This window comes from Aphanomyces astaci (genome assembly GCF_000520075.1).
Source record: "Aphanomyces astaci strain APO3 unplaced genomic scaffold supercont1.11, whole genome shotgun sequence".
NCBI lineage: Eukaryota > Oomycota > Saprolegniomycetes > Saprolegniales > Verrucalvaceae > Aphanomyces > Aphanomyces astaci.
This window is the reverse complement of record NW_009798274.1, coordinates 779,200-806,214: the sequence shown is the minus strand read 5'-3', so window position 1 is coordinate 806,214 and position 27,015 is coordinate 779,200. Positions and strand designations below refer to the sequence as shown.

Below are 27,015 nucleotides of genomic sequence, written 5' to 3'. Positions count from 1 at the left end.
GTCAATTTGACGAGTTATGAGTGAGCATCATTTACAAGTACCAAGTGTTCACTGCGCTACACGGGGTGGACTTGGCACACACACAGCACGGGGGTGGAAGTGTGTGGTGACGACCGCCAACAGGATTCGTGTGACTGCCTTTGGTGGAAGGTTGGTCAGCAAATATAGATATATAACGTTAATACATGATATAGATAAAATAAATAGATACTGGATTAATAAATGCAAAAATTGCAAAAAATAATTTGTTTGCCGGATGTTCAGGGTATCCGGATTTTTGGCGGGAGATTGCTTTCATCGGCGCGAGGACTGCTTCGACGATGAACGCGCCTCCTCGTAACAACTACACATCTGCGTTCAACCGTCAGCCAGCTTCCCAGGCCAGCTCCATAGGCGGCAGCGGTGGCGCACCGCAAGCTCCGGCAATCACAGGATACCCTAACTACAACGACGAACGAGGTACAGTTGATCCTATGGCTACAACGAAGAACTCAATTGATTGCAGACAAGTGCCTCAACTTTTTGCGCAACTTTGTATGCTCACTTTCCAACTCGCGCAAGTATGCTGACGTTCTGGTGAGTGACGGACGTCGTGGTCTCATGGAAGTGAGGGTGTCATGAACAATCGAATGTAGCAAGAGATTGCCGACCGTCAACGGACCACGATTGCGATTTCTCTGGACGATGTCTTGCAGGTACAACACCTCCATCGTCACCGCGCTGCCAATCACTTTATCGCACTGCTCGACTGTTCGTAGTTTGAAAACGACGAAGGGTTTGTGCGCAACATCATGCGAAACACCCGTCGGTACGTGACGCTGTTCTCGGACGCGGTGGACGAAATCCTGCCGCCGCCGTCGCGGGATATTTCCCAGGCCCACGACGTGCTCGACGTGTTGCGCTTGCATCGTGTCCAGGAAGCCACAACCGACCCAGACCACCCCGTGGACATTCGCACGATCTTTCCCCCCGCGCTCATGCGACGCTTTGAACTCCAGTGCGTCGACCATACACAAATCTCCATCTCTATTCATCAACGTCTGTCTCCCATTTGTTCATTAGGTTGATTCCTGGAGTCAAGACCAAACCAGTACCCATCCGCGACGTCAAGGCGTCCAAGGTCGGCAGCCTCGTGCGCATCAAGGGCATGGTCACGCGCGTGTCCAACGTCAAGCCGCTCGTGGTCGTGTCCACATACACATGCGAGTCGTGCTCGTTTGAAGTGTATCAAGAGGTGAAATCGCGCAATTTCAACCCGTTGCTGCAATGTCCCAGTGAAAAATGCACGACCAACCGCACGAACGGCCGGTTGTTGATGCAAACCAAAGCATCCAAGTTTCAAAAGTTTCAAGAAGTCAAGTTCCAGGTATTGTGCTTTCATTTACCCCAAATGTGGTTGTGACTTTTGCCAAATCTATCGATTGGTTGTCCTGAGTATCACACTAGTCACACACGAATTCGGTGTTCCCTTGGTTGAAGAGTGAACTTGATTGGCTAGTTGATTCGTGGTTTGGGTTTTGATTGGTCGATATATCGATATTGTCTGTCGAGTTGGTTATTCTGCTCATTCGATTGTGAGAACCAATTTCGAATCGACGTGACAGTACAATATCGTGTATATATATATATATATATATATTGTGCTTTCGAGTGAAATTTCGTGTTGTGGTTTCTCGTTGGAATTTAAATCGATTTGATTGGCTACTTCAGTTGAGCTCAAAATTATTAGCCAATCAAAACCTTCTCAATGAAATTCAACCAATCAGATCGATTGTGGATCGGTTTAGTCGGCGCGATTCGATTGCACCCCCTCCCCAAATTTGTACTATCAAATCGACAATATATATATATATATATACATGTCTCACTCTTTCTATCAACAATCCTAACCACAACTACATGATCATAGTTATACGCATCAGTCACCATCACGTAACGAATATCCTCATGGGGGGGGCGTCTTGTAGGAACTGCCAGACCAAGTGCCCATGGGCCACATACCTCGGACATTGTCCGTGTACTTGCGCGGCGAACTCACGCGGACATGCGAACCTGGCGCGCTCGTGACAATCTGCGGCATCTTCCTGCCGCTGCCGTACAGCCCCATGCGTCAAATGCAAGTGGGGCTCATCACGGAAACGTACTTGGAGGCCACGCACGTGATCAACCACAAGAAGCGGTACAGCGCCATGGACGCATCCGAAGAAATGGAGCACGAGATCCAGCGGCTTCAAGACTCGCCCAACCTGTACTCGATGCTCGCGCAGTCGATCGCTCCGGAAATCTATGGCCACGAAGACATCAAGAAGGCGCTGTTGCTGCTCATGATTGGCGGCGTGACCAAACGCATGGATGAAGGCATGAAGATCCGGGGGGACATCAACGTGCTGCTCATGGGCGACCCCGGCGTGGCCAAGAGTCAGCTGCTCAAACACATTGCCACGATCAGTCCGCGTGGGATTTACACCACGGGCAAAGGCAGCAGCGGCGTCGGGCTCACGGCGGCCGTCGTGCGCGACCAGATGACCAAGGAAATGACGCTTGAAGGCGGCGCGCTCGTACTCGCCGACATGGGAATTTGCTGCATCGACGAATTCGACAAGATGGAGGAAGGTGACCGCACCGCCATTCACGAAGTACGTGTGAATATGTCACCATGCTTGGGAAAGATATAGATCTGTTGCTGGCGTCGTTTTTCAAATGTCCTCACCAGGACTACTGTATACCCATCGTGATGATATTATCTACCCAAAACGTGGTTGACTTTTTGTGCGGATTCTTTGCCAACTCTATCGATGATCGATTGTTTGTCCGGACTTTTGTATGTAACGATCATATACAGGTTCACACTAATTTCATTCACACACTATTTTGATGTTGCATTGGTCGAAGAGTGGATTTGATTGGGTACTTGAATAGTGTTCTGGTTTTTGATTGGTCGATCGATTGTGTCTGCCGATTTGGTGCTGCTTATTCGATTGAGCACCCCCAGTTCAATTTCGAATATAATATATATATATATATATATGTGTGTGTGAGTAGGTCATGGAGCAGCAGACGGTGAGCATTGCCAAGGCGGGCATCACCACAACGTTGAACGCGCGGTCGTCGGTGTTGGCGGCGGCGAACCCCATCTACGGACGATACAACAAGAAGCTCACGGCATCTCAGAACATCAACCTCCCCAATGCGCTCCTGTCGCGGTTCGACTTGCTGTTTTTGATCTTGGACATTGCCCAGTACGACAAGGACGAAGCTCTGGCCCGCCACGTCACACACGTGCATCGCTACGGGTTCGTACGACCCACGGGATTTCATGATATATATATCATTTTGTTTCGAGTAGCAAGAATCCCGACATGGCATTTGAGCCAGTGCGGGCCGACGTGTTGCGGTACTTTGTCGCAATCGCCAAGCAATACGTCCCCAGCATCCCCGAGTCACTTTGCAGTTATGTCGTCGAAGCGTATGTGATGCTGCGCGCCGGCCAAGACGCGACCAACGACGCCCAGACCGCCATGACGGCGCGCCAGCTGCTCAGCATCTTACGGCTGTCGCAGGCACTGGCTCGCCTTCGCTTCTCCAACACGGTACCTCGTAGTGATTCCATCGACATGATCATGTGTAACGACATGCATAGGTGATGACAGAGGACGTGGACGAAGCCATTCGGTTGGTGTACGTATCCAAGTCGTCTTTGCACGAAGAAGACCAGAGCGGGTCGTCGCGCCACAAGGTACTACTACTACTAGTACTACTACTACTAGTCCCACCCACCATTTGTGTAGCCGTCGGCGGATGCCAACTCCAAGATCTACCGCGTCATTCTCGACTACACGCGGGACCGAAATGAAACGAGCGTCAGTTACAGCGACATTGAACCCCTGGTGCTTCGAAAAGGGTACACTCAGGTGCAGCTGAAGCAGTGCATTGAGCAGTACGAAGCGCTGCAGGTGCTCCAGTGGAGCGAGAACAAGACGACGTTGCACTTTGTCATGTAAATGATCAAAACGTAGATTGCGGGCAGTTTGAATTGGTTTTACAATGCTAATGCATCCATAACTTTAATCGGAACGCATCCACGCCATTCAGATAGTACTTGAGCAGTCGTTCGTCCTTAACAAACCCAAGGTTTTGGTACAGTCGAATTGCAGCCACGTTGGTGATCTCGGTCTCGAGCACGACTTCGTCGCATTCGAGTTGGATCATCTGGTCGATGGCTTTCTTCACGAGACTCGACCCGATGCCATGCTTTCGGAACGACTTGTCCACGGCCAGCATGGCAATGTAGCCCTTGAGCACCCCCGGACTCTTTTCCAACCGGCACACGATCGCCCCCACGACGGTGCCGTCGCCGCCTCGGGCCAAGATGCACAGTTCCGGCCAGCTATAGAGGAAGTACCGGTATGTGTACACAGAGTACGGCTCCGACAGGTCCTTTTCAAACAGGGCCATCAAGTCGCCTAGCTCCTTCTCGGACTCATACTGTGCGTACTGGATGCTCATCGCGCCGCTCGTTGCCGCCACCACTTGACTGACAAATCAACGATTTATCCGGACGATCTGTATCCGGAACTTGAATCTCCCGAATACCGTTTCTTAACAGTTACAGACGGTTACACAGAGCCCTCATTTGGCCACGGTATACCGTCCATCCGGTGAGCATCATGCCTCGGGATTTGATTCTCCTCGCCCCAAGCGAAGTCATCGGTATGAGATTTCACCCATCTACCGACAACGTTCGTACATCTACAGTACAGTACGATCACCGACTCCTCCAATCCACAAGACTTACAGTTAACTCCCCAGTACAGTCACATCACATTGTACGCTCATACTGTCCAATCATTTGCTGGCTTTCTGTAACGTTATGCTGTGGCTACGATTGTGGCCAGCGTGGTGTAGTCGTGTACCTGCACAATTCCAGTATGGCGCCAACAATTTACAATAGTGTCTTGCTTTCAACAGGTCGGAACATTGGTTTTCGTGGGGATGTTTGCAACTTCCTTTTGGAACAGGATGCTGGGCCTCGTTAAACGCGTTCGTTATGCATTGGTCATAGAGTACGCACTGCCGCTCATATATGGCGCCGGGTCACTGCACAATGCCGCGCAGACGTCCATGAAAATGGACTGGAGTCTCGCCAAGGATCTTAAACACTTCGTTCCATCACATCGCTGCTTTGATCGACAGCCATCTACCGTACGCCAACTTTTACCCTGCAGGACGTGTTGGTGCAATGCGATGAGCTCCACGTGGTGCCGTTTGGAGCCGTCAACACAACGCTGCCTACGACGCTGCTAGGACCATTCAGTTCGATTGACATGCGCAGCACGTCCCTGCGTCCCCGACATCCCTCCATGAGTTATTTTCTACCGCAAATCTGCCGCCATTCCCATATCGTATTCAACAATGTCCATCCAATGGGTACCGTGTCCATTGGCGCGGCTAGGGCACGTCCAACACTTCGGTATTATGATTGCCACAGTGGACGCAAGCTGGGTGCTTCAGCGCGCCAGAGATGCCCTCCATGGGTCACTGAGTTTGATGGCTGCAATGGTGACTAAAACCATAGGACCACGATGCCCAGTAGTGCAGCAGCGCGGTGAGATGCCAGAGTGAAACGCGATCGCTCGGTTGATGCACACTGTTCTCGATCTGGCCCAGTCGTTCAGGCCACCACAAATCATGACCTCCCTGGCCACGCCAGCGCAGGTGGACATCTCGGCCTTGGATGTGTATCCCTCCTTCAATTCCGACTCGACGGCACAGCTCTGCTGCACGACCTATTTTCATACATTGTAACTGTAGCGTAGGTTTGTGGTGGACATACCCCCTCGTGTGGCCGTCCCTGAGACCCAACCAATGCACAGCAGCGCATCCGAAATTGGTTTCCATTGCTGGGCAGTGCCACCACAGTGTCTACTAGTAACATGGTGAGATGCTACCCCGACAATGAGAAATAACTCGTCGATATTTGTTGAATGCCGAAATCGACGAAGCAATAAGACTCAATTATGCGTACTAGATCGGTGCAGCGTGATTGACAAGCCGCTATAAACTGCAGCAGGCGACTCACAACTCTCAAGCGTCCAACCATGTATAGCGGTAGATGGTTAACTCTAGAAAACAACCCGAACACAGACACGAATGTATGCTATGTAAGTACATGAGAAGATTCGTATGTAATCCAGACACCTAATCGCTACATGTATTGTCGATCATTTCTCCTTCTATAGCAAGTACTGTAAGCACTTTGGGTAGTAAACTCGTCATGAATCAAGCGACTGTTGGCCTATCTGATCATCTGTCGATGTTGTCGGCATACGCAAGAGCATCGTTCAACGTGAACAAGTCGATACAGTTTCGACGTTATCCTTTCTTGCCGTGTTGGTCGTGGTCTTCAATGCCCAACTCGGACTTGAATTCTTTCTCCATCTTTCGGAACAAGTCATCATCGGCGTCATTGGTACCACTGGTTGGCTTTGTACCCGTGGATGCCGTGGACGGTACGGCAGCCGGGGCCGCTTGGTTCAACGAAGCGTTGGCATTTCGGGACGCCATGTCAGCGTACTCGAGGACGGCTTTGACGCGGACAATTTCCCGTTTGAAGTACGTTTCAATGACCCCCCGCTCCCCTGCGGACCCCCTCGACAGCGTCCGGGGGACTTCAAGGATGTGCAAATTGCCGTTCACGTCGCCGACCGCCAGCAGCTGCTGCTTGGGGGCTTGCTGGGGCGGCGCGGCGCCTTTGTTAGCAGCATTATTAGCAGCGTTATTATTGACATTATTGGTTGCCGCGTTGGGAGCTACAATCGCGCTGGCTGGCGCGGCGGAGCGGAACTCGAGCGTTGTCAAGGAGCACGCGGCGATGCTGGACGAGAACGACGCCCGATGGGACTGATCCAAGAGGTCCCACACTTCCAGTACCCCGTCCGCCTTGCCAATGTATAGGACGCCAGGCCTCGTGGGGGAAAAGCACCCGCACGTGAGGGGGGCGAGTGAAAACGGCGAGATGAAGATGGGCGTGTTGGCCGAGCCAGAACTGGCCGGCGCGACGTTCCAAATGTGAAAGTTCGATTCGCTCACGGTGAGGATGATGTGTGGGAAGAACAGCGACCGGCTGAGGCTCACGGTCGTGCGAAAGTGGTCGTGGCATGACCATTGGACGTACTCGACGCTCTCTTCGCCATTGTTGTTGTTGTTACTTGGGGCCGAGTCATCGTCCTTGGACGCGTGGGGCCGCCAGTCCGCCAAGAGGAGTTCGCCTTCCTCCGTGCCGCAGAAGAATCGCGACGACGGCTGATCGTTGCTCATACGCTCCATGGCAATGCACTTGAGGCCCAATTCTCCGGCTCCGTCGACCTTGGTCAGTGTGATCGCGTACAGCGGCGTGAACAGCACTTCGGCCGGGGCAGTGTCTTTTCCATCTTGCGCCACCATATTCACATAAGTCAAATGTAGCGGTAGATTGCATTCGAATTAATTGTACATACCTTTGGCCGCTTTTTGCTGCGACTTGTCTTGCTTGATGCGGCCGTGGTTGAGCATGCGGTACTTGGGATCTTTGAACCGAAGGTCCCAAAAGCATACTTGACCGTCGCCGGCGATCGTGACGAATTGGTGGGTTAGAGGGTCCTGGGTCGCACTGAGGTGGCCTCGGTTGTTGATTTCCAAGCCGGGGGGGAGCCACTGCAAGTCGGCCACGGGGCGTCGGTGGCTCAAGTCAATATACGACACGTACATGGGTTTCACAGGCGGCATCGTTTTGTGCGCCTCGTCCGCCTTGGAGGCGTCTTGCGTGGATGTGCCTGGGGTTTTGGCCTTCTTTTTCGAGATTTGCCCTTCGGCTTTTGAGATGTCCCAGACACACACTTGCCCGTTGAAGAGCCCCGCGACGACGATACCCGGCTGCGTCGGGTTGAACCGCACGGCCATCACGTCCTGCGGTGCTTCCATCATGAGCTGAGGATGGATCAGGTCGGCAAAGTTCCACAGCAAAATGTACGACCCGTCCACCTACACCAAAGTTGCTTGGTTCATTCGAAATCAAAACATGGCACGATATAGTGTAAGTCGAAATCAGGGGAGGTGTACCTTGTCGGTGGCGTCGGCCCGCTTGGAAAAGGACGAGTTGGTGGCGGCCGCCACGGCGACCACGCCCGACTTTTTCGGGTGCCAGTCGATGGATGGCAGCGTTTTGTTCTTCGAATAGACGAGGTCCGTGAACGTCCGCAGCTCTTTGATATTGTTGTCCGTCTTGTGTTGCCCCGTGGCCATCTCTTCTTCGGCGAGGATGGCCAGCGGGTCCATGAAAATGTCGAGCGTTTCGTTCTGCTGGAGCGCTTCTTCCATGCGCGGCAACACCGTGGCGAGGAACGTTTGCATGCGGTTCGATTGCATCTCTCGGTCTCGCAAGTCGGACGGAAATTTAATCGGCTCGTACTGGAGCGCCGAGTTGACTGCGCGAAACCATGACGTCTGGGTCGTGTTGTCGATGAGGTCGGGGATGCCCTGCAACCCAACGTCCTGCTCCATTCTCGTGAGATCGTAGTTGGGGTCTTTGTGTTGGCGACACTCGACAAAGCATTGGTCGGCATCGCGGTCGCTGAACTTGTAGTCGGCGTTGAACTCTTCTGCCCGACGCGTCACGGAGATGGAGATGACGGCGCGCGTGGCGTGGATGCTCAGGAGTCGAACTTGTTCGTGCGAGTCGTCGGCGGACGCTGACTCCCATGGCCGAGACACGATGGGTTTGTCTTCGTACACGAGGGTGAGGAGTTCGTCTTCCTCATTGACTTGGTTCTTGCTGTCGGCCTCGGCGACCTCCAACGCGGCTTGGCGCTGCGCGATCAGTGCCATTTGGCCGTCATATCCGACTTGCCGGACACACAGCAGCCAGTTCTCCCCGTACACTTCGTCTCGATCTGCGACCAAAAGCAGCTGGGGGATCTCTAGTTTGGCCACTTCTGCCCGGTGTTCGTGGAATGGGCACATGAAGCCGACTTTGGCAATCTCATCGAGGATCGTTTGGCGATCAAACACCTTGAAATCGATCGTCTCCTTCAACCCCGGTCCTGTCTTCAAGCCGAGCGTGTCCATCTCTCGCATCGACACCATCAAAGGCTTCGTCCCCGGCGGCGGCGCTTGCTTCTCTACCATCGACGCCTGACGATTGCACGCGTGCTTCGAATAATTTGTTTTGCGGTCGCGACTTTTCAAGATCGCGACACATCCGGATAATGTGGACCAATCAAGGAATATTCGAATACTAGTACCTGGTAATAAAAAATCTCGAGGACATTCCTCTTCGTCGTGCTTTCCAATGCCTTTGAAGGTTCCGTTCGATTTACTACTCAAGCGCGTGCTCTTTGGACCGATGAATATGTGCCGCATGTGAAGGCCTCATGGTAGCTATGCTGGAGTACTGTACTGGATGCAAGCAATACTATGGGACACGATCATCCATGACAATCGCATGGAAACTCGATCGAGCCACAAGAATCTTCCATGGACGAAGCACCCATCCTCGAGAGTGGGATTATGACGTTATGTTGCTGACGTAACGTTTTGCACCAACGACAGCCCTCAAGTGTCCTCTCCTGCAAGCCACTCAAATTCTGCCTCCTAGCCTTCCTTCCTCGTCCTCTACGGCTCCTAATCCTTGTGCATACACGCTTGTCGGTCGGTCGCTCGCCAATCGATTTAATATCACAAACACTTTTCATGTTTCATCTGGCCTAATCTAAGCCTCGTGGGGGTTTCGGAAGTGCTTGCCCGCGTACACGGCGCTGCGACCGAGCATTTCTTCGATGCGGAGCAGTTGGTTGTACTTGGCCAGTCGCTCCGAACGGCACGGCGCGCCGGTCTTGATCTGACCGGTGCTGAGCCCGACTGCCAAGTCGGCAATGTACGAGTCTTCGGTTTCCCCGCTGCGGTGGCTAGTCATGACGCCCCAGCCCGCGGCCTTGGCGTCCTTGACGGCTTGGATGCTTTCGCTCACGCTTCCGATCTGGTTGACCTTGAGCAGCAGCGCATTGCACGCCTTGATGCCGACCGCCTTGGCGATGCGGGTCGGGTTCGTGCAGAGCAGGTCGTCGCCGACGACTTGGACGTCCGTGCCAATCGCGGCCGTGAACGCCGAGTAGTGCTCCCAGTCGTCTTGGTCGAACGGGTCTTCGATGGAAATGATGGGGAACTCCTTGGCCAGGTCCTTGTACAATTGACCCAACTGCTCGCCCGTCAACGGCGCTTCCTTGCTGCCGGGGTTCTTGAAGTTCAAGTCGTAGTGCTTGCTTTCCGTGTAAAATTCAGACGACGCCACGTCCATGCCGATGCCGATTTTGCCAGTGTACCCCGCCTTTTCAATCGCCAGCATGAGCAATTCGACCCCTTCGTGGTTGCTTTGGATGTTGGGGGCGAACCCGCCTTCATCGCCGACGTTTGTCGCATCTTGGCCGTACTTCTTCTTGATCACACCCTTCAGGTGGTGGTACACTTCACATCCCATGACCATGGCTTCCGAGAACGATTCCGCACCCGTGGGGAGAATCATAAACTCTTGAAACGCCAATTGGTTGCCGGCATGCGACCCACCGTTGATCACGTTGAACGAGGGCACGGGGAGCACGAGCTTGTCGTTGCCAGACAAGTCGGCAAAATGCTGGAACAGCGGGATGCTCTTGGCACGCGCACCGGCCTTGGCGACGGCCAACGACACCCCCAGGATGGCATTCGCGCCCAAGTTGCCCTTGTTGTCCGTGCCGTCTAATTGCTTCATCAAGAGGTCGATTTCCGATTGGTTCGTCGGGTCCATCCCTTCCAACTTGGGGCCAATGATGTTCTTCACGTTGTTCACGGCTTGGATCACACCCTTGCCCAAGTAACGCTTGCCACCATCGCGCAACTCCACGGCTTCGTGGATGCCCGTGGACGCTCCTGACGGGACAGACGCGCGGAACAGACCTTGCTCGGTCGTCAAGTCAACTTCCACAGTGGGGTTGCCGCGACTGTCAATGATTTCACGCGCATGAACCTTCTTGATCGTGCTGGCGAAGCGAGCTTGGGTGTGGCGAAGAGCCTTCGTGACGGCACGTTGTTGGCTGAGCATAATGCTTCTGAAAGGGTTGCTGTGGGGCTCGGCGAAAATGCAAAAGTGAGTGAGGAAGCTTCCACATCGATCCCAGTATCCGGAAACGTATCCTGTATAAAGCATGTTGATTGGGCGTATTTTAGCCAATCAAATGAAACGATGTTGATACAGGGAAGTTATCGACAGAGGCGACTTGCTTGCACCCAGAATACAATCCACGTTCCCAGAGCGATGACTTTAATGACAATCTACACGTAGCACCTAGCAATCTCGGAGCAACCGGTATTCAGGTGGTGCTTTAGGCTCCACATCACCATAGTCGACAGCGAGGACACCAAAGAAGATTACTACGTAGTACACATATATTAACTGTCCCGTACAAGGATAAACCAATGCTTGCTTTTTCGATTTTACAGTTAATATGACTTTGTAAACTTGGGTTTGTTGAACTGGGGGCTTTCACACGTTAATAATACTGGTAAGCTCGATTGCGCAGTCCCGAAAAGAAGTCAATTTATGGCCAATGAAACAGCGTATCTCATGTCAAGGTCATTATACCACGTCATCCGGATAAATCCTGCCGTAACGTTGAAGTGATTGTCTTCGCGTTTGATTGGTCATTTTTCCAGACGCACTTACTTGAGCACGTCCTCGCGATTGGGCAATTCACATCAAACCATCGATCTTTTGGCGGAAGGTCACAGGAAGATGACGGAATGGTGGACCGACCGCGACGAAGCCCTGCTACGGCAGTGCGTATTTGAGAGCGCTTATGACTTTGATGTGGCAGCCATTACGTTCCTTCAACGGCTACCAAAGCAGCGCAAGCTCCTTCTGGGCGCGAATGCTATCACACCACAGGTGTGTGAACGCAAGTACATGGAAATCTGTCGGCTCGAAGATGGCGAATACGACGAGGAAAATGGTGCTGATCAGGATGTGGAAACGGAATCTATTGGTGGCTTGATGCGCATGTCAAGCAGCAACGACATCCATGTTCTTACTACGTCAGACGACTTGCCTGTACTGGAGCTACCATTGTCTGACTTCGATGTCGACCTGTTGCTCCAAGATATCCCATCGGCAACTGTTCCACGGGACAGCGAAATGCAATGGGTGTTGTCCTATCTTGAAGATCCTACGAATGCCGTGGACGAAGAAGTGGACGGCGGCGGAAACATCAGCTTAAGCGTGTTTTCAGGGTCGGAGGCGGAATGTCTCTCGCAATTGGATTTGACATTCCAAGCCAGTCGTGATCGCAGTTATCGTAACCGTAGCGTCGGCAACTTGTTGGCGCCCTGCATTTTGTCGCTTGCCAAGGAAGACGAGGGTGATGTGCGCTCCCCAACATCGGTCGCGGGGGGCGACGTGAAGAATCGAACGCTGTTGGCGTCGTCTACACCGTCGTGTGAACCAAACCATTCTACCACTCCAGCTGTAGAAAGTCGTAGCTTTCCGCCTCCTACTCCAGTATCATTCCCACCAAGCCAAACGCAGGGATATTCTACTAAGGACGGCTCGCCTCATCTATTGTTGCCACCCCCTCAACCTTCCGTGGATGAGGCTGATATCGAAAGCTGCGACGATGTCGGCAGTGACAGCGACTCGTCGTCGGACATTGAAGATTGGAACACAGCGCGTCGGCAGCTCAAAGCTCGCACGATCGAACTCGCCCCATCTCGATCACCCCCGCCACCACAAGAAACCTCCTCGTCACTCCAGTTAGACAATGAGCCAGATGACGATACCAACGACGGCAACACCGTCGAAGATGCGTCTGAAGCCCTGGAACGACAACTCATGAAGATGTGGAAGCGGGATGTGGAGTTGCAAGAGCAAGAGCTGCTCAAGGACCAACCACTTGACGCCGTTATAGAAAAAGCGATACTCGTCCGTGCCGAAGTCGAGTCGTTGCTGCTCGTACAGACCACCACTCCCCCCGTCCGCGACGGCCATTCTCCAACGGCGCGTACAGATCTCGATCGACGACCTTTCAGTGGCTACAACAATCCATACGCACTCAACGAACGCGATGTACACGACCAACTATCGGAAACCCAAGTCGAAGGGGTACCCCCACTTCGTTCCCCCCAGGCCTTGCTTGATCATGTGGGGGCACAATCGGTTGCTGCAACTTCACGCGTTCGAACGAGCCCCCCCCCAGATTATTCGCATGATCAAGTGCCATCAATTAGTCGGCCTATTCCAGTGAATCTTCCGTCCGTGGAAGCCGATATAATCAAGGGGATGGTGGAGAAGGGGGTGATGAACACAGTGGACGCCCTCTCCGAGCCGTTGTATCATCGCCAGCTGTCCCATACATCTTTTGTGCCGACACTACCAAGAGAATACTGGCGTCGCTTGTTCTCATCCAATTGCAGCAGTGACAACGACGAACGCCCCGACGACAACGACACGTTCTTATCCGACACGCACGTTGTCGCAGTTCACGGGGTCGACTCAACGGACGCCGTATTTGCCACGATCGTCCAGCTCTTTTGTCAACTCCAACACGAAACGTCCCCTTGCTGCACGCTGTTGGGGCTGCAATACACGGTGACATGGCCAGGAAGTGTGACGTCGTTGCAGCCGCCCCCTCAATCGCACACCGGTGCCGTTCCGGTGCTGTACATTGCGCTGCACTGCGCGTCGACGTACATTGACGCGATCCTGCTTTCCCCCGTACGTTGTATCGCTGGAACCACCTTGTGTCTCATTGTTGTGAGTAGATGGCGCCGTTTATGCCTGGGAACACCAACACCATGGGCGATTACGTAGTTTCCGTGCCTTCTGTGTTGGCGTCGCCCCCACCACAATCGTCAGCAGCAGCTATACATCCCCCCCTTCACCCCATCCACCTGTTTACCCGGTTTCCCACGTTTAAAGTGTTTCACCAACACCTCCCCCCCCACCCCCCCCACCACCATTACCATGCCGACACCACCGTGGTGGTCCTTCGGGACCCGGCAGCCCTTGTCCTTGACGTGCTCCACCGTACCCGCTCCCGCCTCGACCTCGTTGGCCTCAAACTTGTCTTCGACGCGTCGTTCGAACCGCATGTTGTCGTGTCCCCTCAAGTCGCCACCGCAGCGTGCCACGTCATCTTGGCCCTCCGGGGCGTTGATGCCACCACGGTGGTCCGGGACCTTCTTCACGACCTTCCCAAAACCCAAGTGTATCTCCCCCACGGCGCCCTCCAAGCCCACCGCGACGTCGTCCATTGGTTTGGGGGCCGCATCCCACTCCCTAATGCTGACAGCAGTTCGTCGTCGGCGCAACTTCCCCGCGCTCGCCCCGTGTACGGAATCGTCGTCAAGCCGGATCAAGTGGTGGCAGTGGATGTATCCATGACAGCGCCTGGCCACCTGGGCCGAGTGCTCACAGCTGTGGCCACAACAGGCTACGATATTGTGGGACTGGTTCAAGTTCACGATGAAGAGGAGCGCCACCCCTGTTGCCGCGTTAAACTTGCACTGGTCAAGGTATGTTGCTATGTGTTGATATGTAGGCTTGAAGACTTGTCGATTGACATGGATAACGGTTGATCTAGGAGAATGGTGCCAATGAGTTCCGTCTTGCCCACTTGCAAACGACGCTAGCCGACGTCGATGGGGATGTGAAGGCCACCATGATACCCTATTTGCCCCACACGTTTACCTCCAAGATTGGTATGGGTCAGCCGTCGCAAGCTACGCTGACACCGGAGCGTCCACTTGCACCAGTATACGTCGACTTTGATCGAGAACAAACCCTCTTGGCTGTCCTCTTTCCTGTACGTGCTGCTATTATATGAATTGGACGTCAGTTTCATTCTAATCAGAAACTCAATAGGAAGTAACTCAGCAGACCGTGGACATCAATGGCTCGTATGGCATGCCGATAGAACGACTCTTGGCTCGGTGTTCCCGTGATCAACTCGTTCACGTCAAGCTTTTGCAGCCGATGGTAGTGGACGCCGTGCGTGAAGTGCTGACGTCGCTGCAGAGCATCGTGTTTGGTGCATCGTCGTCGGTGTCGTCAGTACCCAAGCCCACAACACACGCTGCACTGGTGGTGCTGTTTCGGCAACACGTCGAGGACGGTCACTTTCGAACGCATTTCCGAGGCATGGGCACCAATGCCCCCAATGGTCTCGTGCGACTGTACACAGACCCGACGATCGTGAGATCGCTACTACCGCTGCTGTTTGACCCCCACGAGATCACAACAACACGATACGCGTCGCCGCTCGACGCATGTTTTCCTCCTAGTCCCCACACCGACGATGCTGGGTTGTTTCAATTGGTCCCGTCGGCACCGTTTGCGTCGTTATTGATGCTCAAGCCCGACGATCCGCTGGGGGTATTGCCGGTGGTGCTGCGGCGCCTTCGTCGCGAAGGGTTCGATCTCGTGTGTATGCACATGACGCGGCTGCCGTCGTCGTCGTTCGTGGGGCATCCCTACGTCTCAGCCGCCCAACGAGCTCACATGTCGTCGCTCCCTTGTGTACAATCAATCTCCTTGGCTACTCTCCACTGTTGCTCACTCTTCTGCGATACTGTTTTGGGTGTAGATCGTGTGTGTCGTCCGTCGAGTCAGTTGTATTTCCCGTCTGCAAGCGTTGGTCGGTCCGGCCGATCCGGATGAGGCCCGCCAACACGCGCGGTTCTCCCTTGTCGCAGGTTACGGCGTCGACCTCGTCCGGAACGGATTTTACACCCCTCCAACGTACGATCAAGCGCGACGGGACCTGCACTCTGTCTACGGGGTCGGCACCGACGCCGACTACGACGGCCTCAGTCGATGGTGTGCTCAGCATGTGTGATGTATGTACATACCCCAACGGATGTTGATGGTGGCAGTAGGTCTCCCTCCGCTGCCGTGGTCGTCGGGGCCCCGTTCTCGCGCAGTACCTCTCCTCAGCCACATCCGGTTGAGTACGTGACGACGCCGCGGACGCTTGTCGAAACGACGTTACTGGTCGCGGGGGGGTCAGCGGTGCCGGAAGCCAGCGCGATGGTGGCCAGCCTTACGTCGGACGGAGGATTTCTCGTCGTGAATTTGTTTCAAGGCGGGTTGACACTACACCAGAAGTTGCACTGCGCCAGTCACTTTGCGCCAGACGTGCTGGAGGGGCCGTGGCTTGTGCTGGCTTTGGAGCGAGACAATGCAGTATCCCGACTCGTAAGCTACCTCACGACGTCCCCCTTGTTCGCCGACGCCCCAGAGGTACCTACCTACCTACCTCCTCCTTGCATCAATCGTGCGATCAGGACATGGACGAGGTGTACTCATGGACTTTGTAGAAACGGCAGTTGTGTCGGTGTTCGACGTCGGCAAAGGAAGCAAGAGAAGATCTGTCGTTGTTCTTTGACGAGTTGCATGGCAGTGTACACAGCTTGCAAGCGGTGCCACGTGGTGAAGGGCGCGTGATTTCCCCAATTAGTGATTAACCAAGCTTGATACTGTAATGTGTGCAAGCTATTTGTCTGAAAAGTGGTATTAACCGTACGCAAGACAGGAACCTCCACTGATGGCGTGCAGACTGTCCACCTCTTTAACATATGATGCAACACCTCAAATGTCAATCATCACAGCAAGTGGGCGTTGGTGCAGCTTACTACAGGCATTATTGTTACGTGTGTTTGTTGGTAGCGACACCTTCAATCACAATGCGAGATGACTTGAGATGTGATTCAGACTGGATTCATATGTATGTATATTATTATTACTACACTGCCATGGAGCTATACGACTTGGACGGGTCGCGGATCTCGGCCTTGGGGGAGTAATCCGCCGGTTCTTTCTGAAGTCGCACCGGGGTGTACGCTTTTGGGGGTGTTTTGCCGGCACGTCGCACGAGGAACATCCCAAGCACAGCCAGCACCGCCGCGACACCCGCGACGGTCCCCACCACCTTAAGTTTATCTACAAGTACAGGCCACGTGGTTTAGAACGTCCGACACCTTGAACTTTAGCGGTATACCGTCGCGCTCGGCCGTGCGGAGCATTGCTGAGTCATACGTAGCCGTCAAGCAGTCCGTGTTGTAATGCAACACATGAGTGCGGGCGCCGTCGTAGTACAGACTCGCGCGACAAGGCACGGGCTGGTCGTGGATGGCAAATGCCACGTAGTGCATGAGGGCGTTGGGGGTGTGCGTCGTGAGGGCTTGGGTCTCGTACGCTGTAAAGTGAATCGCCATTTGCTCAAACAAAACCGTCTACAACACACCAAGCACAAGGCTATTGAGAACGTTGAAATATCTCGGCAAACAGCATCGCATGGAAACCAACGAAGGAACGATCGAACGCGCCAACACAACACATATGAACGATATAGCTGGGTACCGAATTCAACGTGTCCTTGACGAGGTTGGGAATCGTGTCGAGAGTGTGCACCGTGCGCGGGTTTTCCAGGAACGCGTCGGGCGTGCAGAGGTCGTCGGTCGTCGTGTCGTTCGTGCACGTGTAGTCTGCGCTGGCGACGGTGTGGTACTTGGGCCCGCCAAAGTGGGTCGAGTCAAAGTGCAGCGCCAAGAACAAGTTGACTCTGTACGTGTTGCCAGCGTTGTCACCATTGTGTTTGGCTACCTACTCCACCCTCGCATGTTAGAGAAAATGGATGGCTGGGAGATGATCCTCTCATGTATCTATCTACCTCAGCCGACACGACGCGGTTGGCGTGGATCGTGGCGAAATGAAAGTCCAATTTTGTCTGGTAGTCGTCCACGAACAACGCGGCAGTCATCTCCACAAACGGATCGGTAGGGGCCACGGCCACATACGTGAGGGGGGTGTCATGCTTGATGGGGGCAGTCCTGACGGCGGAGGTTCCTTCCACTTTGGTGGTACTAGCGATGGCCGCCACCGCAACCAACGTTCGCCAAATTTGACACATTTGATTGAATTCACAAGTGGCCAAATGCTCGCTCAGTTACGCTTTCGAATACGAAGTACACGACATGGTGCGAAAGGACACTCGTGGAACGATATGTTGTCAAAGTACTACTATTCCAAGTATCGAATTGGAAGACGGACCATGACCTTCCACAATCGAAGGACAGGATCATCAATTGTTCGACGATACACGCCCCCCTCACCCCAACGAAATCCCCCCCACTATTGGCTTTCATTTTGTGGTTGTCTCGACCATGTTGGGATCGTTCATGCACCGTCGATGCTCGTCGTTGATGCTGCTGCTGATCGTTTGCGGCTGCTCGCTGTGGACAGTATCTGGGCTTGACGATGCCTTCTTCGTCCCTGCAGACTTGTCGGACCCCGTCGTGAACAAGACCGCCGAGGCATTCGTAGACGAGTACGCGCTGTTTTTGTCCGATGTCTTTGCGGTCGTGCCTGAGAGAACGGTGCTGGAAACCCTCGTATACAAGCACCCCCTGGCCATCCGCGATAATGACGGCGGCGACCTCGTGTACGAACCAGGGTTCACGTACAAGTTGCTCGTAATGTTCAAAGTGCAATGGGACTCGCCCGGATTTCGTGCGACACCGTTTGTGACTGTGGCCGAGTGCATTTACGTATGTGTGAAGGGCGCGGATGGCAACATGAGTTGCGAAGGAAAGCAGTTCAGTCAAGTGGACCGCCACGACTTGGGGGTCCATGCCCCTGGTGGTGCTCTCGCCTTGAGCTACATCAAATACGTACGACCATCTCTAGCTCTTGTCGTCTATGTGGCTTATGGAACTGTCTAGTCGCTGACCCACGCCTACGACAACGCCCGCATGACTCTGACTGCGTACGAGACCCAAGACGATGTGGACTTGGTCGAGTATGTGCAGTTTCAAGTAGAAGACGAACCGGTGAAATGCGAAGGGGTCATCTACACCCGTCGGCGCACGGTTGGTGTAGAGCCGAAGAAGCTCTTGTACTTTGACGATGCTTGCATCCAGGCCAAGTACAACGGACTCAGTCTGGATGCATTTGAACATCGTCAGCGCACCGACATTGGTGTGTTCCTCGTTGGGCTTGCGCTCGCGGCATCAGTAATCGCGGGCGCCGTCGTGTATCGTCGACGAATTCTGGCTGGAAAAGGATTATACCGTAGCATGCACATTCGCTTTGGCGGAGGCGAAACAGTCTTGTAAATGTCAACAAAAATGACCAAGGCTGACTTCGTGTGTCGAGGCTGTACAGTGCATATACCATGCGAGAGCGCTCGTCACCACGGCTTATTCTTCCAAATGTTACATATGGCCATTCCACACACCCGAAGCTAACGGTGCGCGGCGCTACCGTTAACAACAGTTATACTTCGTAGATAGGAGATTCGTAGTCTGATCGTATGTGTTGCCTTCGATGTGGGCTTCAATGGTGTTCGCACAGTCCTGCATGGCCCAAGCCAGTGGCTGCGGCGGTGACCTTTGGAAGGTGATGGTGGATCTTTTACACTGTATTTTCATGCGGGCAAGATATCTTGAGGTTTGTATACTGATCAATTTCGAGGCGAATCACATTCTTGATAGTGTACTAATTTGAATATATTTTATTGAAATAAGTTAATGATACCCATTTTATATGGAAATCCGTATACAAACTAGGTTTTTAAGTGTAAACATAGTTGCTTACATGGAAGGCGATTACACACCGACGAGCTGCTGTATCGATAGTTCTGGGTCGTGAATCACATACGACGACGATGCCCAGGACGATGAAGGCGGCGCCGCCGACGGACTCTGATTCATCTCATGCGCGTGAAAACTACTTTGACAACTCTCCCTCGTACGACGTACATAGCGTGCTCGAAGGACGTATGACGTTCATATGTGTGTAGAGTCCAAGAAGCGCCGTTCAAGTCAGTGCAGTCGCCGGCTGCTGCCGTGGTGACGACGAGCGCGTTGTCGTCGCAGCCGAGCTTCCGTGGGGAAAAGATACGCTTGGACCTGTCCTTGCAGTGGGCGAACAACTTTGGGATTCAACTGGCCATGTTCCTCTACTTCGTCGGCGCGCTCGCAGTGACGATTGTCATTCCGTCCCTCGGCTACAAGGTCGAAGTGGGGTTGCTCGCCGGCGGGTCGGTCACGATCTTGTCGACGGCGGCAGTCTTGTACACGTACTCTGTCATGCCGACGTGGAAGAAGCATCCGAATCCGTTGATTTTCTACCGCAGTTTATTCGACATGGGGTTTGTGCTCGTGCTAATGACCACGCAGCTGTACAAGTACGTCAACCCTGTTGCTCCATGTCATCACATGCATCTCATGCTGCTGTATGATACGCGTAGATGCTACAACAACCAATGCGTCGTAACCTCGTCCAAAGACGAGACCGACGGCTGGACCATCACGATCTTGTCCGAGAACGGATGCAATACCGTGGCCGGGTTCACGCAGTTCTTCCTCCTCGGTTCTGAATGCTGGTTCTTCGTCATGTCCGTGGACCTGTTCAAGTCTGTGCGCAGTCCATTCACGGATTTCAAGCACAACATGCGGACCTATCATGTGTTTGTGTGGGGATTTTGTACGTTCCACCATACTCCCTCTCTCTCTCACACATGTATCCAACCTCCTCCTTTCTATAGCCACGATCTCGGCCATCTTGCTCGTCGGCATCGGCCAAGCGGGGCCATCCGAGTTCAACTATTGCTGGACCAAACCGCAGCACATGGGCAAAACATCCGAGAACAAGAACATGTTGTGGAGCTTGAATATTTCGAGCTGGGGGTTCTTTTACGCGTGGATCATCCTCTACTTCTTTGGCGCCATCGGGTACGTTCTTCTCCTCGTCTTCCCATTCACATGACTGACGATGATGGCGGCGGCGCGGGCGGTAGGGTCATCTGCTTTGCATGGCAGCGGCTCAAGGGCGGCCTTGCCGAAACCCTCCGCGTGCGCCTGCGCGTGCTCCACTCGGTCACCGTGTACGTGGTGGCAATCATCATCTACTGGGCCATCACGTTTGGTGTGTACGTGCCGTACTTGGCTCTTGGCCTCGTCAACAACCCCACCGACTACCCCGTGCTTCCCCAAGTCATGGTGTTCTTTATCACGTGCAAAGGGTACTTTGACTTTTTCGTGTGGTTCCAAATCAACGAACTTCCGTCCGGGTACGACCTCCCCCCCTCTCCCCCCTCCTCCCCCCATCTCTCTCTATCTATCTCTCTCTCTTCTACAACGATAATTGTTGTCCACATGATGTACAACAGTGGACCAACCCCCCCCATCCATCCATTCATACAAGGCAATTTGTACAAATCACTCTCTCACACACATTCTGGACATGAACGTAGCAAGCAACAGCCGTCCACGGCAACATCGGCCGTGACCGCCGCTGCCAAGGTCGACGTGGATGTAGACTTGAGCCCACAAGTCAACCAAGCGCTTCGCGCCGAAGTGCTGTACTACACCACCACGGGCATCATCCAGGCCGCGCACCTCGCCGCGTCGTGCTCGGACGACGTACCCAAGCGAGAGCTGCAGCTAACGCCCCAGGGGGCCGCGGGGGCGGGGACATCCACGACGTTGTTTGTCGACTACGCGCCGGCGACGTTTGGCCGCATCCGGGCGTTCTATGACGTCTCCACCGACTCGTACGTGACGAGTTTGCTTAAGACGACCAAGGAGCGACTGAGCGAAGGCGCGAGTGGCGCGTTCATGTTCTTCTCCGAGGACCAGCAGCTGATCGTCAAGAGCATGAGCGAGGGAGAGGCGTCGTTCCTGCAGTCCATCGCCAGCGACTACGCGGCGTTCCTCATCACACATCCCGAGAGTCTGCTCACGCGGTTCTTTGGCTGCCACTCGGTGCACCTGTACGGCACCACGTTTTACTTTGTCGTCATGTCCAATCTGTTTTCCGATCACACGAAAATCATCCACCGTCGGTACGACATCAAGGGATCATGGGTCAACCGATCTGCAAAACAACCCACCAAAGGTACGATGACGTTTATATGATTTGTGTATGTCCATATCTGGTCATTCGTGGCCATTGGATATACAAGTCGTGGCCATTGGATAGACGTGGCCATTGGATACTACCTCTGGAAGAGTTTGAGTGTATATGGGGGCGGCCATGCATTGATTGAGTGGTGGTTGTGGCGTAGGCAAGAAGGTAACGTGTCGGCATTGCAACGGCAAGTACGTGTTTGGGTCAGTAGAAGGGAATGTATGCCCCCTCCGTGTGGGCACGCACGAGCCCAACGTGATCCTCAAGGACAATGATTTGACGCAAAAGGTGCGGCTCGACGCGGCCGTGGCGGAGGACCTGTACGACCAGATCAAGAAGGATGCGGGGTTCCTGTGCAACCATGGCATCATGGACTACTCCCTGCTCATGGGCGTGCACAACGTCGAGTACCGCGTATCGGCCGACCTCGACTTGGGCAACCACCACCTCGACAACAGCCTCCTGCTTAACACCAACATCACGCGCGGCGGGTCGGCGGTAGTGTCGGCGCAGCCCACCGCGCGCAACCTGAACAACACCGGCCTTGGCGACGGTGGAAGCGACGGCGACGACACCGGTGACGTGCCCTTGGACGATGACCTCCACATGGACGCGCGCATGCCCTTGAAGTTTACAGGTACATGATATCCGTCGACATGGAGTGATCACGTTTGTGTGGAATATATATATATATAAGTATAGTGGTTTTACCTCAATTTTGGCCTTGGGCGGTGATTCGCCAACTCCATCGATGTGATTGTCCTGTCTGTTGTATGTAAAAAGCATCCAGTGATATTGGTCGAAGAGTGGATTTGATTGGCTACTTGATTCGTGTTGTGGACTTTTGATTGGTCGATCGATTTGGTTCGTCTCCTCCAATTTCGAATCGACTTGACAATATCAACAACGCCCAATCGTGTGAATAATTCCAATTCATATAATCTATCTATATCATTTATATATATATATATATATATATAGGCACCCGCAAGGCCAACACGGTGGTCGGTCCCGCGTGCTATTACTTTGGCATTATTGACATTTTGCAATTGTGGAACTTTGACAAGAAACTCGAACGCAACACCAAGGTGCTGCTACTGCGACGCGACCCCGACGGGCTCTCGGCGCTCCCGCCCACGAAATACAAGGACCGATTTTGCTCGAAAATGGCAGATATCTTGCGGGTGGGGGTACACGACGAAGCATTCAAAGCCATCAACATGTGGGAAGAAGCCGAGCCGTCGAGCTACCATGCGGACGTACCCGCTTTCCCAGCGACCCAAGATCAACGTGAGGCTTCTACCTCCAACAAGCGACTGTATCTTTAAAAATAATATATTTAGGTATATTGCACCCAGCCAACGACCTCTACGCACGAGACACGAACGATGTCCGCCACACTACTACTACTTGTGGACGCGGCGGAAGTAACACGACCAACTCGTCACTCGACAGTCGCCGGAGTACCACCAGTCGCAGCCGCTACAGTGGAACTGCCGGCAATGGCGGGTTGGTCTAGCGAGGTCCATCCGTCCGTGTTGTTTGTTGTTGTTGCTACGGGTCGACTTTTAACTTCTTGATCGGCGACTTGACCCCCGACCGGATGCCACCGGCGGCGCGTGCCGAGGCGACGGCGCGACGCATTGCCGACGGTCGGCCAGCAAGGCCGCGAGCTGGTCGTGCAAAATCGCGTGTTTGGCAGCTTGGTCGTCGTGGTCATGCGACAGGTCCCTTCTTCTTTGGTCGTTGTCGTCGTCGTGGGTCGTGATGTGGGCGGCAAAGTGCTCTTTGAGCACGCGGTCTTTGGTTTTCAAAATGCGCTTGATTGACGACGGCACGGCGTTGATGGACAACGTGAGCGTCACGTACACAAGGACGAGCACGTGCTACAACAGACGTCATCATATTGCGCCACGTCATAGTGTGTAGTTTAGTGTCATGAACGAACGAACGATTGTAGTCGTGGTGATTGGATGGCCCTAGTATATATGTATGTACCTCGAGCACGACAAAGATGGCAAATCGATCACTGGACGCAATGCAGCTAAAGTTGGGGACCATAGCCGGAAGGTGCTGTGCGTAGTCGGTCGACACTTGGAGCTGGACACAAGTGGGGAAGAATGACTCGAGCAGCCCACTCGCATAGCAGATCAACGCCACGTTGATAAAGATAGCCCAAATGTTGTTGAATCGGAGAAAGAGGTTCCACGACCCCATCGAGCTCGTGCGCTGGGGCACCACCCGCTGCGACGCATACGCCAGCTATTAGATTTCCAAATAACCAAACAAAATAGTTAGTCCAGCCAATGTTGCATGTACGTAGCATGGACATTTCAATTTGGTGATGTACTACTAGCCACTCGTTTGTTGGAGTGTTGGTTTTGCGTTGTTCGAAAGGATGTACTGTACTACTCACCTGGAACGCAGACGACCGCACTTCAAACACGTTGTTGATCACGGCGCACACGGGAATGAACGGCCACACGCACGTGAATTGGCTCACGTATCCAAATTGCACCAACGTGTCGGCGTAATCGGCAAACGTGTCGTGGGGGCTCTAATCACATGAGTCGTTTCCATGAACATCACAATCAATCTATCTATCTATATATATATATCTTTATATATATATATATATATCTTTATATATATATATATATAGATAGATCACAATTCGATGGAAGGTGTACTTACTTGATGGGCTTGGTCCAACACACGATCGAGAAACCATTGGCGCTGCTGCTGGAACGCCATGGAACTGCCGCCAAAGTTGCTGCTGCGGCGGCGACTTGATCGAGTCTGTTGTTTGACGAGTTTTGCGGGGGTATTTGGTTGTTGCGGGGAAGGCCCTTGTGCTTGTTGATTGGTCGGTGATTTCGTAGATGACGTGGTCAATTTACGCGACAACTTGGGTAAACTGGTGAGCATGTCCGAGATGATCCGAGTCGACGACTTTGCCCGCAACGGAGGCGGGAACGTCGCCCCTGCTGTGGGGGGGGACGGGGGACTGGCCGTCGCCGCCGCGGACACGGTTTTGCCGTCCCGGTCGAAATGCTCGGCAAGGGTGCTATGGTAAACGTCGTACATGCCTTTAGCGTCGCTGGCTTTCTTGGCGGCTTGGAGCAAAAAGTACGGGATGATCTTTTCAAACACGATCTTGAGGCCTTGCGTGGCCACGAGCGGCGTCACAAACATGCTTTGGAGCTCGAGGAGCCCTGGCTCGTAGCTGGAAGTCCACGGCAGCAAATTGTACTCGTTCAGGAGCGAGCTAAACTGCGACCCGTACGGGACGTACACGAACGCGCACATCCAAAACCACGAGTAAATGCCGAAAAAGTCCCACAAAAACACTTTGAGCGCCCGCGACGACTCGTACCGTTTTTCCGTCGGGTGGTTCTCCCACTGCGTGAGGCTCACGGCAATCACGCGGAAGATCTGGTACTGGATGATGTCTACGACGAGCCCCAGGAGGATGCCCTGGCAGAGCACGAGCACCCAGTTCTCGAGCCCGCCCGTGGAGCAGTTGCCGGCGCAGCCAGCTTTGAGGAAAAAGTACAAATCCACAAACCCAATCGTGATGACTGTCTCCCCAACCAAAAACACGACCAAGACGAGGTACCCGACAATGTACTTGAGTCGGCGGCTCCACTTGACGCCGTTCAAGCTCGCGGTCGGGGGCGGCGGCTGGAAGTGCGGATTGGTCACGTGCACGTGCTCTTGGGCGCCGACGCCCCACTTGAGCCGGAGCTCGCTCCGCCGGCGCTTCCAGCAAATGAGAAACAGCGTCGCCCACAGCGTGGACACGGCGAGACCTGTGATCGCCGACATGCGAAAGTACAACGTGGATGAAAACGCAGACAAAAAGTAGATGAATAGCCCCCACAGCGCCAACGGCAGCAGCCACTTGGTGTAAAAGTCCATGTACGCAAAGTACAAGGCAGCTTTTTCGCCAAAGTGGAGCCGGATCTTCTCGACACTGTCCGTGTTGTTGCGAAAGTAGGCGCGCCACTGGAGGAACCAGTGCGTAAGGTACTCGCGGTTGAACTGGTCGTCATGCAATGGAAACGCTTTGAACGGACATGACGACTGGAGCTCCAAGAGCCCGAGCCCGCCGTGCCGTCGCGGGGCATGCAGCAGTCGGTCCACGAGCACAATTCGGTCCGCGGACGTGAGTTTGCCGTGCTGCTGCGGCGCCAGAAAGTGCTCCCCATTGCGGCCGCCGGCGACCCACCGCTCGACTTCCATCTTGGCTTGCATGTCGCTCAAAATGGCGTCCGGGGCGTGCAACAGGAACACGAGCTTCAAGTGCGGTGCGTGCTTTTTGTATGCGGGCCGCGACTCCAGCCGCACGAGGAACCCCGCGAGCGCGAGGCGCTTGGCGAGGTCCTCAAGGCCCTGCAGTACCATCGGGTCAAACGTCACGACGGGGGCGGTCGAGTTGCTGTTGTCGGCTGCTGGAAGGCGCGGTACTTTGACGAGAATGGCAAAGTGAAACGTGAGCGCGAGAGGTGGTGGCAGCGGAAGCAGCGATGTGGAGTTGCCACTGGTTGAGGACGAGTGGAGGATGGCGGCGTCGACGTCGACCTCGCCGTCGGTCGAGAGCCTCAACTTATTCGAGCTAGTGGGAGAAGACTGATGAAACAGGGGCGGAACTGGCATGGGTGGCGCCGGTGGCGAGGCGTGAAGGATATCGTCGGGCATGTCGATGGCCAGCTCATGGAGAAACACCTCGGACGAGTGTGGTGGGTTGGGTGACGTGGCCACCTACAGACGATCGCATGAATCAGTCGGGGCACGTATGACGAACGGCATCGTGAAGGACAACGATACCTCGTGCAAAATGTCGTGGACACAAGCGTCCAGTGAATCCATGTTCACTGTGGTGTTGTCGTGTGTTGACTGTGAGCTGCCATCGTTGTGGTGGTCGGTGGAGTAGTTTGGAGTGTTGGTCAAAGGGTCGTCCACCTGTAGCATGGACCTCCTGCTGCCGCACTCTTGTGGAGACGATGAAGCGTGCTCGGTGTGAGACTCCATCACTACTCGTC

At 53.9% G+C, this 27,015-nt stretch overlaps 10 protein-coding genes across 12 annotated transcripts; 5 read left to right on the top strand and 5 right to left on the bottom strand.

The window, feature by feature from the left end:
• The first annotated feature begins 280 nt into the window (after positions 1-280).
• Positions 281-4,540, top strand: H257_05932 (hypothetical protein). Its single transcript, XM_009830956.1, has 10 exons — positions 281-459; positions 506-576; positions 636-695; positions 759-997; positions 1,063-1,366; positions 1,968-2,636; positions 3,043-3,293; positions 3,347-3,590; positions 3,641-3,736; positions 3,789-4,540. Exons 1-10 carry the CDS (start codon positions 321-323, stop codon positions 3,999-4,001), a joined length of 2,286 nt encoding a protein of 761 aa, XP_009829258.1. The 5' UTR covers positions 281-320; the 3' UTR covers positions 4,002-4,540.
• On the bottom strand, positions 4,006-4,531 carry H257_05933 (hypothetical protein). Its single transcript, XM_009830957.1, has one exon. It carries the CDS (start codon positions 4,504-4,506, stop codon positions 4,048-4,050), a length of 459 nt encoding a protein of 152 aa, XP_009829259.1. The 5' UTR covers positions 4,507-4,531; the 3' UTR covers positions 4,006-4,047.
• Positions 4,541-5,019: 479 nt separating the features above from the next.
• H257_05931 (hypothetical protein) lies at positions 5,020-5,766 on the top strand (the record flags this gene model as incomplete). The annotated part of the gene is made up of 2 exons (XM_009830955.1): positions 5,020-5,163; positions 5,226-5,766. The coding sequence occupies 2 exons, from the start codon at positions 5,020-5,022 to the stop codon at positions 5,565-5,567; spliced, it is 486 nt and encodes a 161-aa protein (XP_009829257.1). The 3' UTR covers positions 5,568-5,766.
• Positions 5,767-6,038: 272 nt separating this feature from the next.
• Positions 6,039-9,194, bottom strand: H257_05930 (hypothetical protein). Its single transcript, XM_009830954.1, has 3 exons — positions 8,098-9,194; positions 7,497-8,019; positions 6,039-7,430 (listed from the first exon to the last, which is right to left on the bottom strand). Exons 1-3 carry the CDS (start codon positions 9,160-9,162, stop codon positions 6,373-6,375), a joined length of 2,646 nt encoding a protein of 881 aa, XP_009829256.1. The 5' UTR covers positions 9,163-9,194; the 3' UTR covers positions 6,039-6,372.
• A 314-nt stretch (positions 9,195-9,508) lies between these two features.
• H257_05929 (enolase) lies at positions 9,509-11,212 on the bottom strand. The gene has a single exon (XM_009830953.1). It carries the CDS (start codon positions 11,108-11,110, stop codon positions 9,746-9,748), a length of 1,365 nt encoding a protein of 454 aa, XP_009829255.1. The 5' UTR covers positions 11,111-11,212; the 3' UTR covers positions 9,509-9,745.
• A 561-nt stretch (positions 11,213-11,773) lies between these two features.
• On the top strand, positions 11,774-16,588 carry H257_05928 (hypothetical protein). Its single transcript, XM_009830952.1, has 7 exons — positions 11,774-13,774; positions 13,822-14,574; positions 14,643-14,864; positions 14,924-15,577; positions 15,645-15,877; positions 15,937-16,300; positions 16,378-16,588. The coding sequence occupies exons 1-7, from the start codon at positions 11,801-11,803 to the stop codon at positions 16,522-16,524; spliced, it is 4,347 nt and encodes a 1,448-aa protein (XP_009829254.1). The 5' UTR covers positions 11,774-11,800; the 3' UTR covers positions 16,525-16,588.
• A 173-nt stretch (positions 16,589-16,761) lies between these two features.
• H257_05927 (hypothetical protein) lies at positions 16,762-18,031 on the bottom strand. Its single transcript, XM_009830951.1, has 4 exons — positions 17,730-18,031; positions 17,420-17,662; positions 17,058-17,292; positions 16,762-16,999 (listed from the first exon to the last, which is right to left on the bottom strand). The coding sequence occupies exons 1-4, from the start codon at positions 17,967-17,969 to the stop codon at positions 16,803-16,805; spliced, it is 915 nt and encodes a 304-aa protein (XP_009829253.1). The 5' UTR covers positions 17,970-18,031; the 3' UTR covers positions 16,762-16,802.
• A 101-nt stretch (positions 18,032-18,132) lies between these two features.
• On the top strand, positions 18,133-19,461 carry H257_05926 (hypothetical protein). Its single transcript, XM_009830950.1, has 2 exons — positions 18,133-18,729; positions 18,781-19,461. Exons 1-2 carry the CDS (start codon positions 18,223-18,225, stop codon positions 19,171-19,173), a joined length of 900 nt encoding a protein of 299 aa, XP_009829252.1. The 5' UTR covers positions 18,133-18,222; the 3' UTR covers positions 19,174-19,461.
• A 240-nt stretch (positions 19,462-19,701) lies between these two features.
• H257_05925 (hypothetical protein) lies at positions 19,702-23,945 on the top strand. Of its 3 annotated transcripts, XM_009830947.1 has the most exons (9): positions 19,702-19,807; positions 19,860-20,246; positions 20,310-20,545; positions 20,607-20,793; positions 20,859-21,131; positions 21,315-21,958; positions 22,128-22,607; positions 22,952-23,260; positions 23,314-23,945. In XM_009830947.1, the coding sequence occupies exons 1-9, from the start codon at positions 19,725-19,727 to the stop codon at positions 23,487-23,489; spliced, it is 2,775 nt and encodes a 924-aa protein (XP_009829249.1). In that variant the 5' UTR covers positions 19,702-19,724; the 3' UTR covers positions 23,490-23,945. The 3 variants fall into 3 exon arrangements, with proteins under 3 accessions (XP_009829249.1, XP_009829250.1, XP_009829251.1); XM_009830948.1 differs by having other exon boundaries at positions 22,952-23,945; XM_009830949.1 differs by lacking the exons at positions 22,952-23,260; positions 23,314-23,945 and having other exon boundaries at positions 22,128-22,788.
• Positions 23,539-27,004, bottom strand: H257_05924 (hypothetical protein; the record flags this gene model as incomplete). Its single annotated transcript, XM_009830946.1, has 5 exons — positions 23,539-23,856; positions 23,969-24,232; positions 24,387-24,527; positions 24,665-26,734; positions 26,801-27,004. 5 exons carry the CDS (start codon positions 27,002-27,004, stop codon positions 23,539-23,541), a joined length of 2,997 nt encoding a protein of 998 aa, XP_009829248.1.
• Positions 27,005-27,015: the final 11 nt, after the last annotated feature.

Bases quoted from the DNA above. Each gene is read 5' to 3' on its own strand.
- H257_05932 (XM_009830956.1), top strand. From the start codon at position 321: ATGAACGCGCCTCCTCGTAACAACTACACATCTGCGTTCAACCGTCAG. The intron at 696-758 runs GTACAACACCTC...GACTGTTCGTAG, and splicing joins CTCTGGACGATGTCTTGCAG to TTTGAAAACGACGAAGGGTT. The intron at 2,637-3,042 runs GTACGTGTGAAT...GTGTGTGAGTAG, and splicing joins ACCGCACCGCCATTCACGAA to GTCATGGAGCAGCAGACGGT.
- H257_05933 (XM_009830957.1), bottom strand. From the start codon at position 4,506: ATGAGCATCCAGTACGCACAGTATGAGTCCGAGAAGGAGCTAGGCGAC.
- H257_05930 (XM_009830954.1), bottom strand. From the start codon at position 9,162: ATGGTAGAGAAGCAAGCGCCGCCGCCGGGGACGAAGCCTTTGATGGTG. The intron at 8,020-8,097 runs GTACACCTCCCC...ACTTTGGTGTAG, and splicing joins GGGCCGACGCCACCGACAAG to GTGGACGGGTCGTACATTTT. The intron at 7,431-7,496 runs GTATGTACAATT...TGGTGGCGCAAG, and splicing joins GCAGCAAAAAGCGGCCAAAG to ATGGAAAAGACACTGCCCCG.
- H257_05929 (XM_009830953.1), bottom strand. From the start codon at position 11,110: ATGCTCAGCCAACAACGTGCCGTCACGAAGGCTCTTCGCCACACCCAA.
- H257_05928 (XM_009830952.1), top strand. From the start codon at position 11,801: ATGACGGAATGGTGGACCGACCGCGACGAAGCCCTGCTACGGCAGTGC. The intron at 14,575-14,642 runs GTATGTTGCTAT...CGGTTGATCTAG, and splicing joins TTAAACTTGCACTGGTCAAG to GAGAATGGTGCCAATGAGTT. The intron at 15,878-15,936 runs GTGTGCTCAGCA...TGGTGGCAGTAG, and splicing joins TACGACGGCCTCAGTCGATG to GTCTCCCTCCGCTGCCGTGG.
- H257_05927 (XM_009830951.1), bottom strand. From the start codon at position 17,969: ATGTGTCAAATTTGGCGAACGTTGGTTGCGGTGGCGGCCATCGCTAGT. The intron at 17,663-17,729 runs GTAGATAGATAC...AGGGTGGAGTAG, and splicing joins ACCGCGTCGTGTCGGCTGAG to GTAGCCAAACACAATGGTGA. The intron at 17,293-17,419 runs GTACCCAGCTAT...GGTGTGTTGTAG, and splicing joins TCAAGGACACGTTGAATTCG to ACGGTTTTGTTTGAGCAAAT.
- H257_05926 (XM_009830950.1), top strand. From the start codon at position 18,223: ATGTTGGGATCGTTCATGCACCGTCGATGCTCGTCGTTGATGCTGCTG. The intron at 18,730-18,780 runs GTACGACCATCT...GGAACTGTCTAG, and splicing joins CCTTGAGCTACATCAAATAC to TCGCTGACCCACGCCTACGA.
- H257_05925 (XM_009830947.1), top strand. From the start codon at position 19,725: ATGCCCAGGACGATGAAGGCGGCGCCGCCGACGGACTCTGATTCATCT. The intron at 20,247-20,309 runs GTACGTCAACCC...TGATACGCGTAG, and splicing joins ATGACCACGCAGCTGTACAA to ATGCTACAACAACCAATGCG. The intron at 21,132-21,314 runs GTACGACCTCCC...ACATGAACGTAG, and splicing joins ATCAACGAACTTCCGTCCGG to CAAGCAACAGCCGTCCACGG.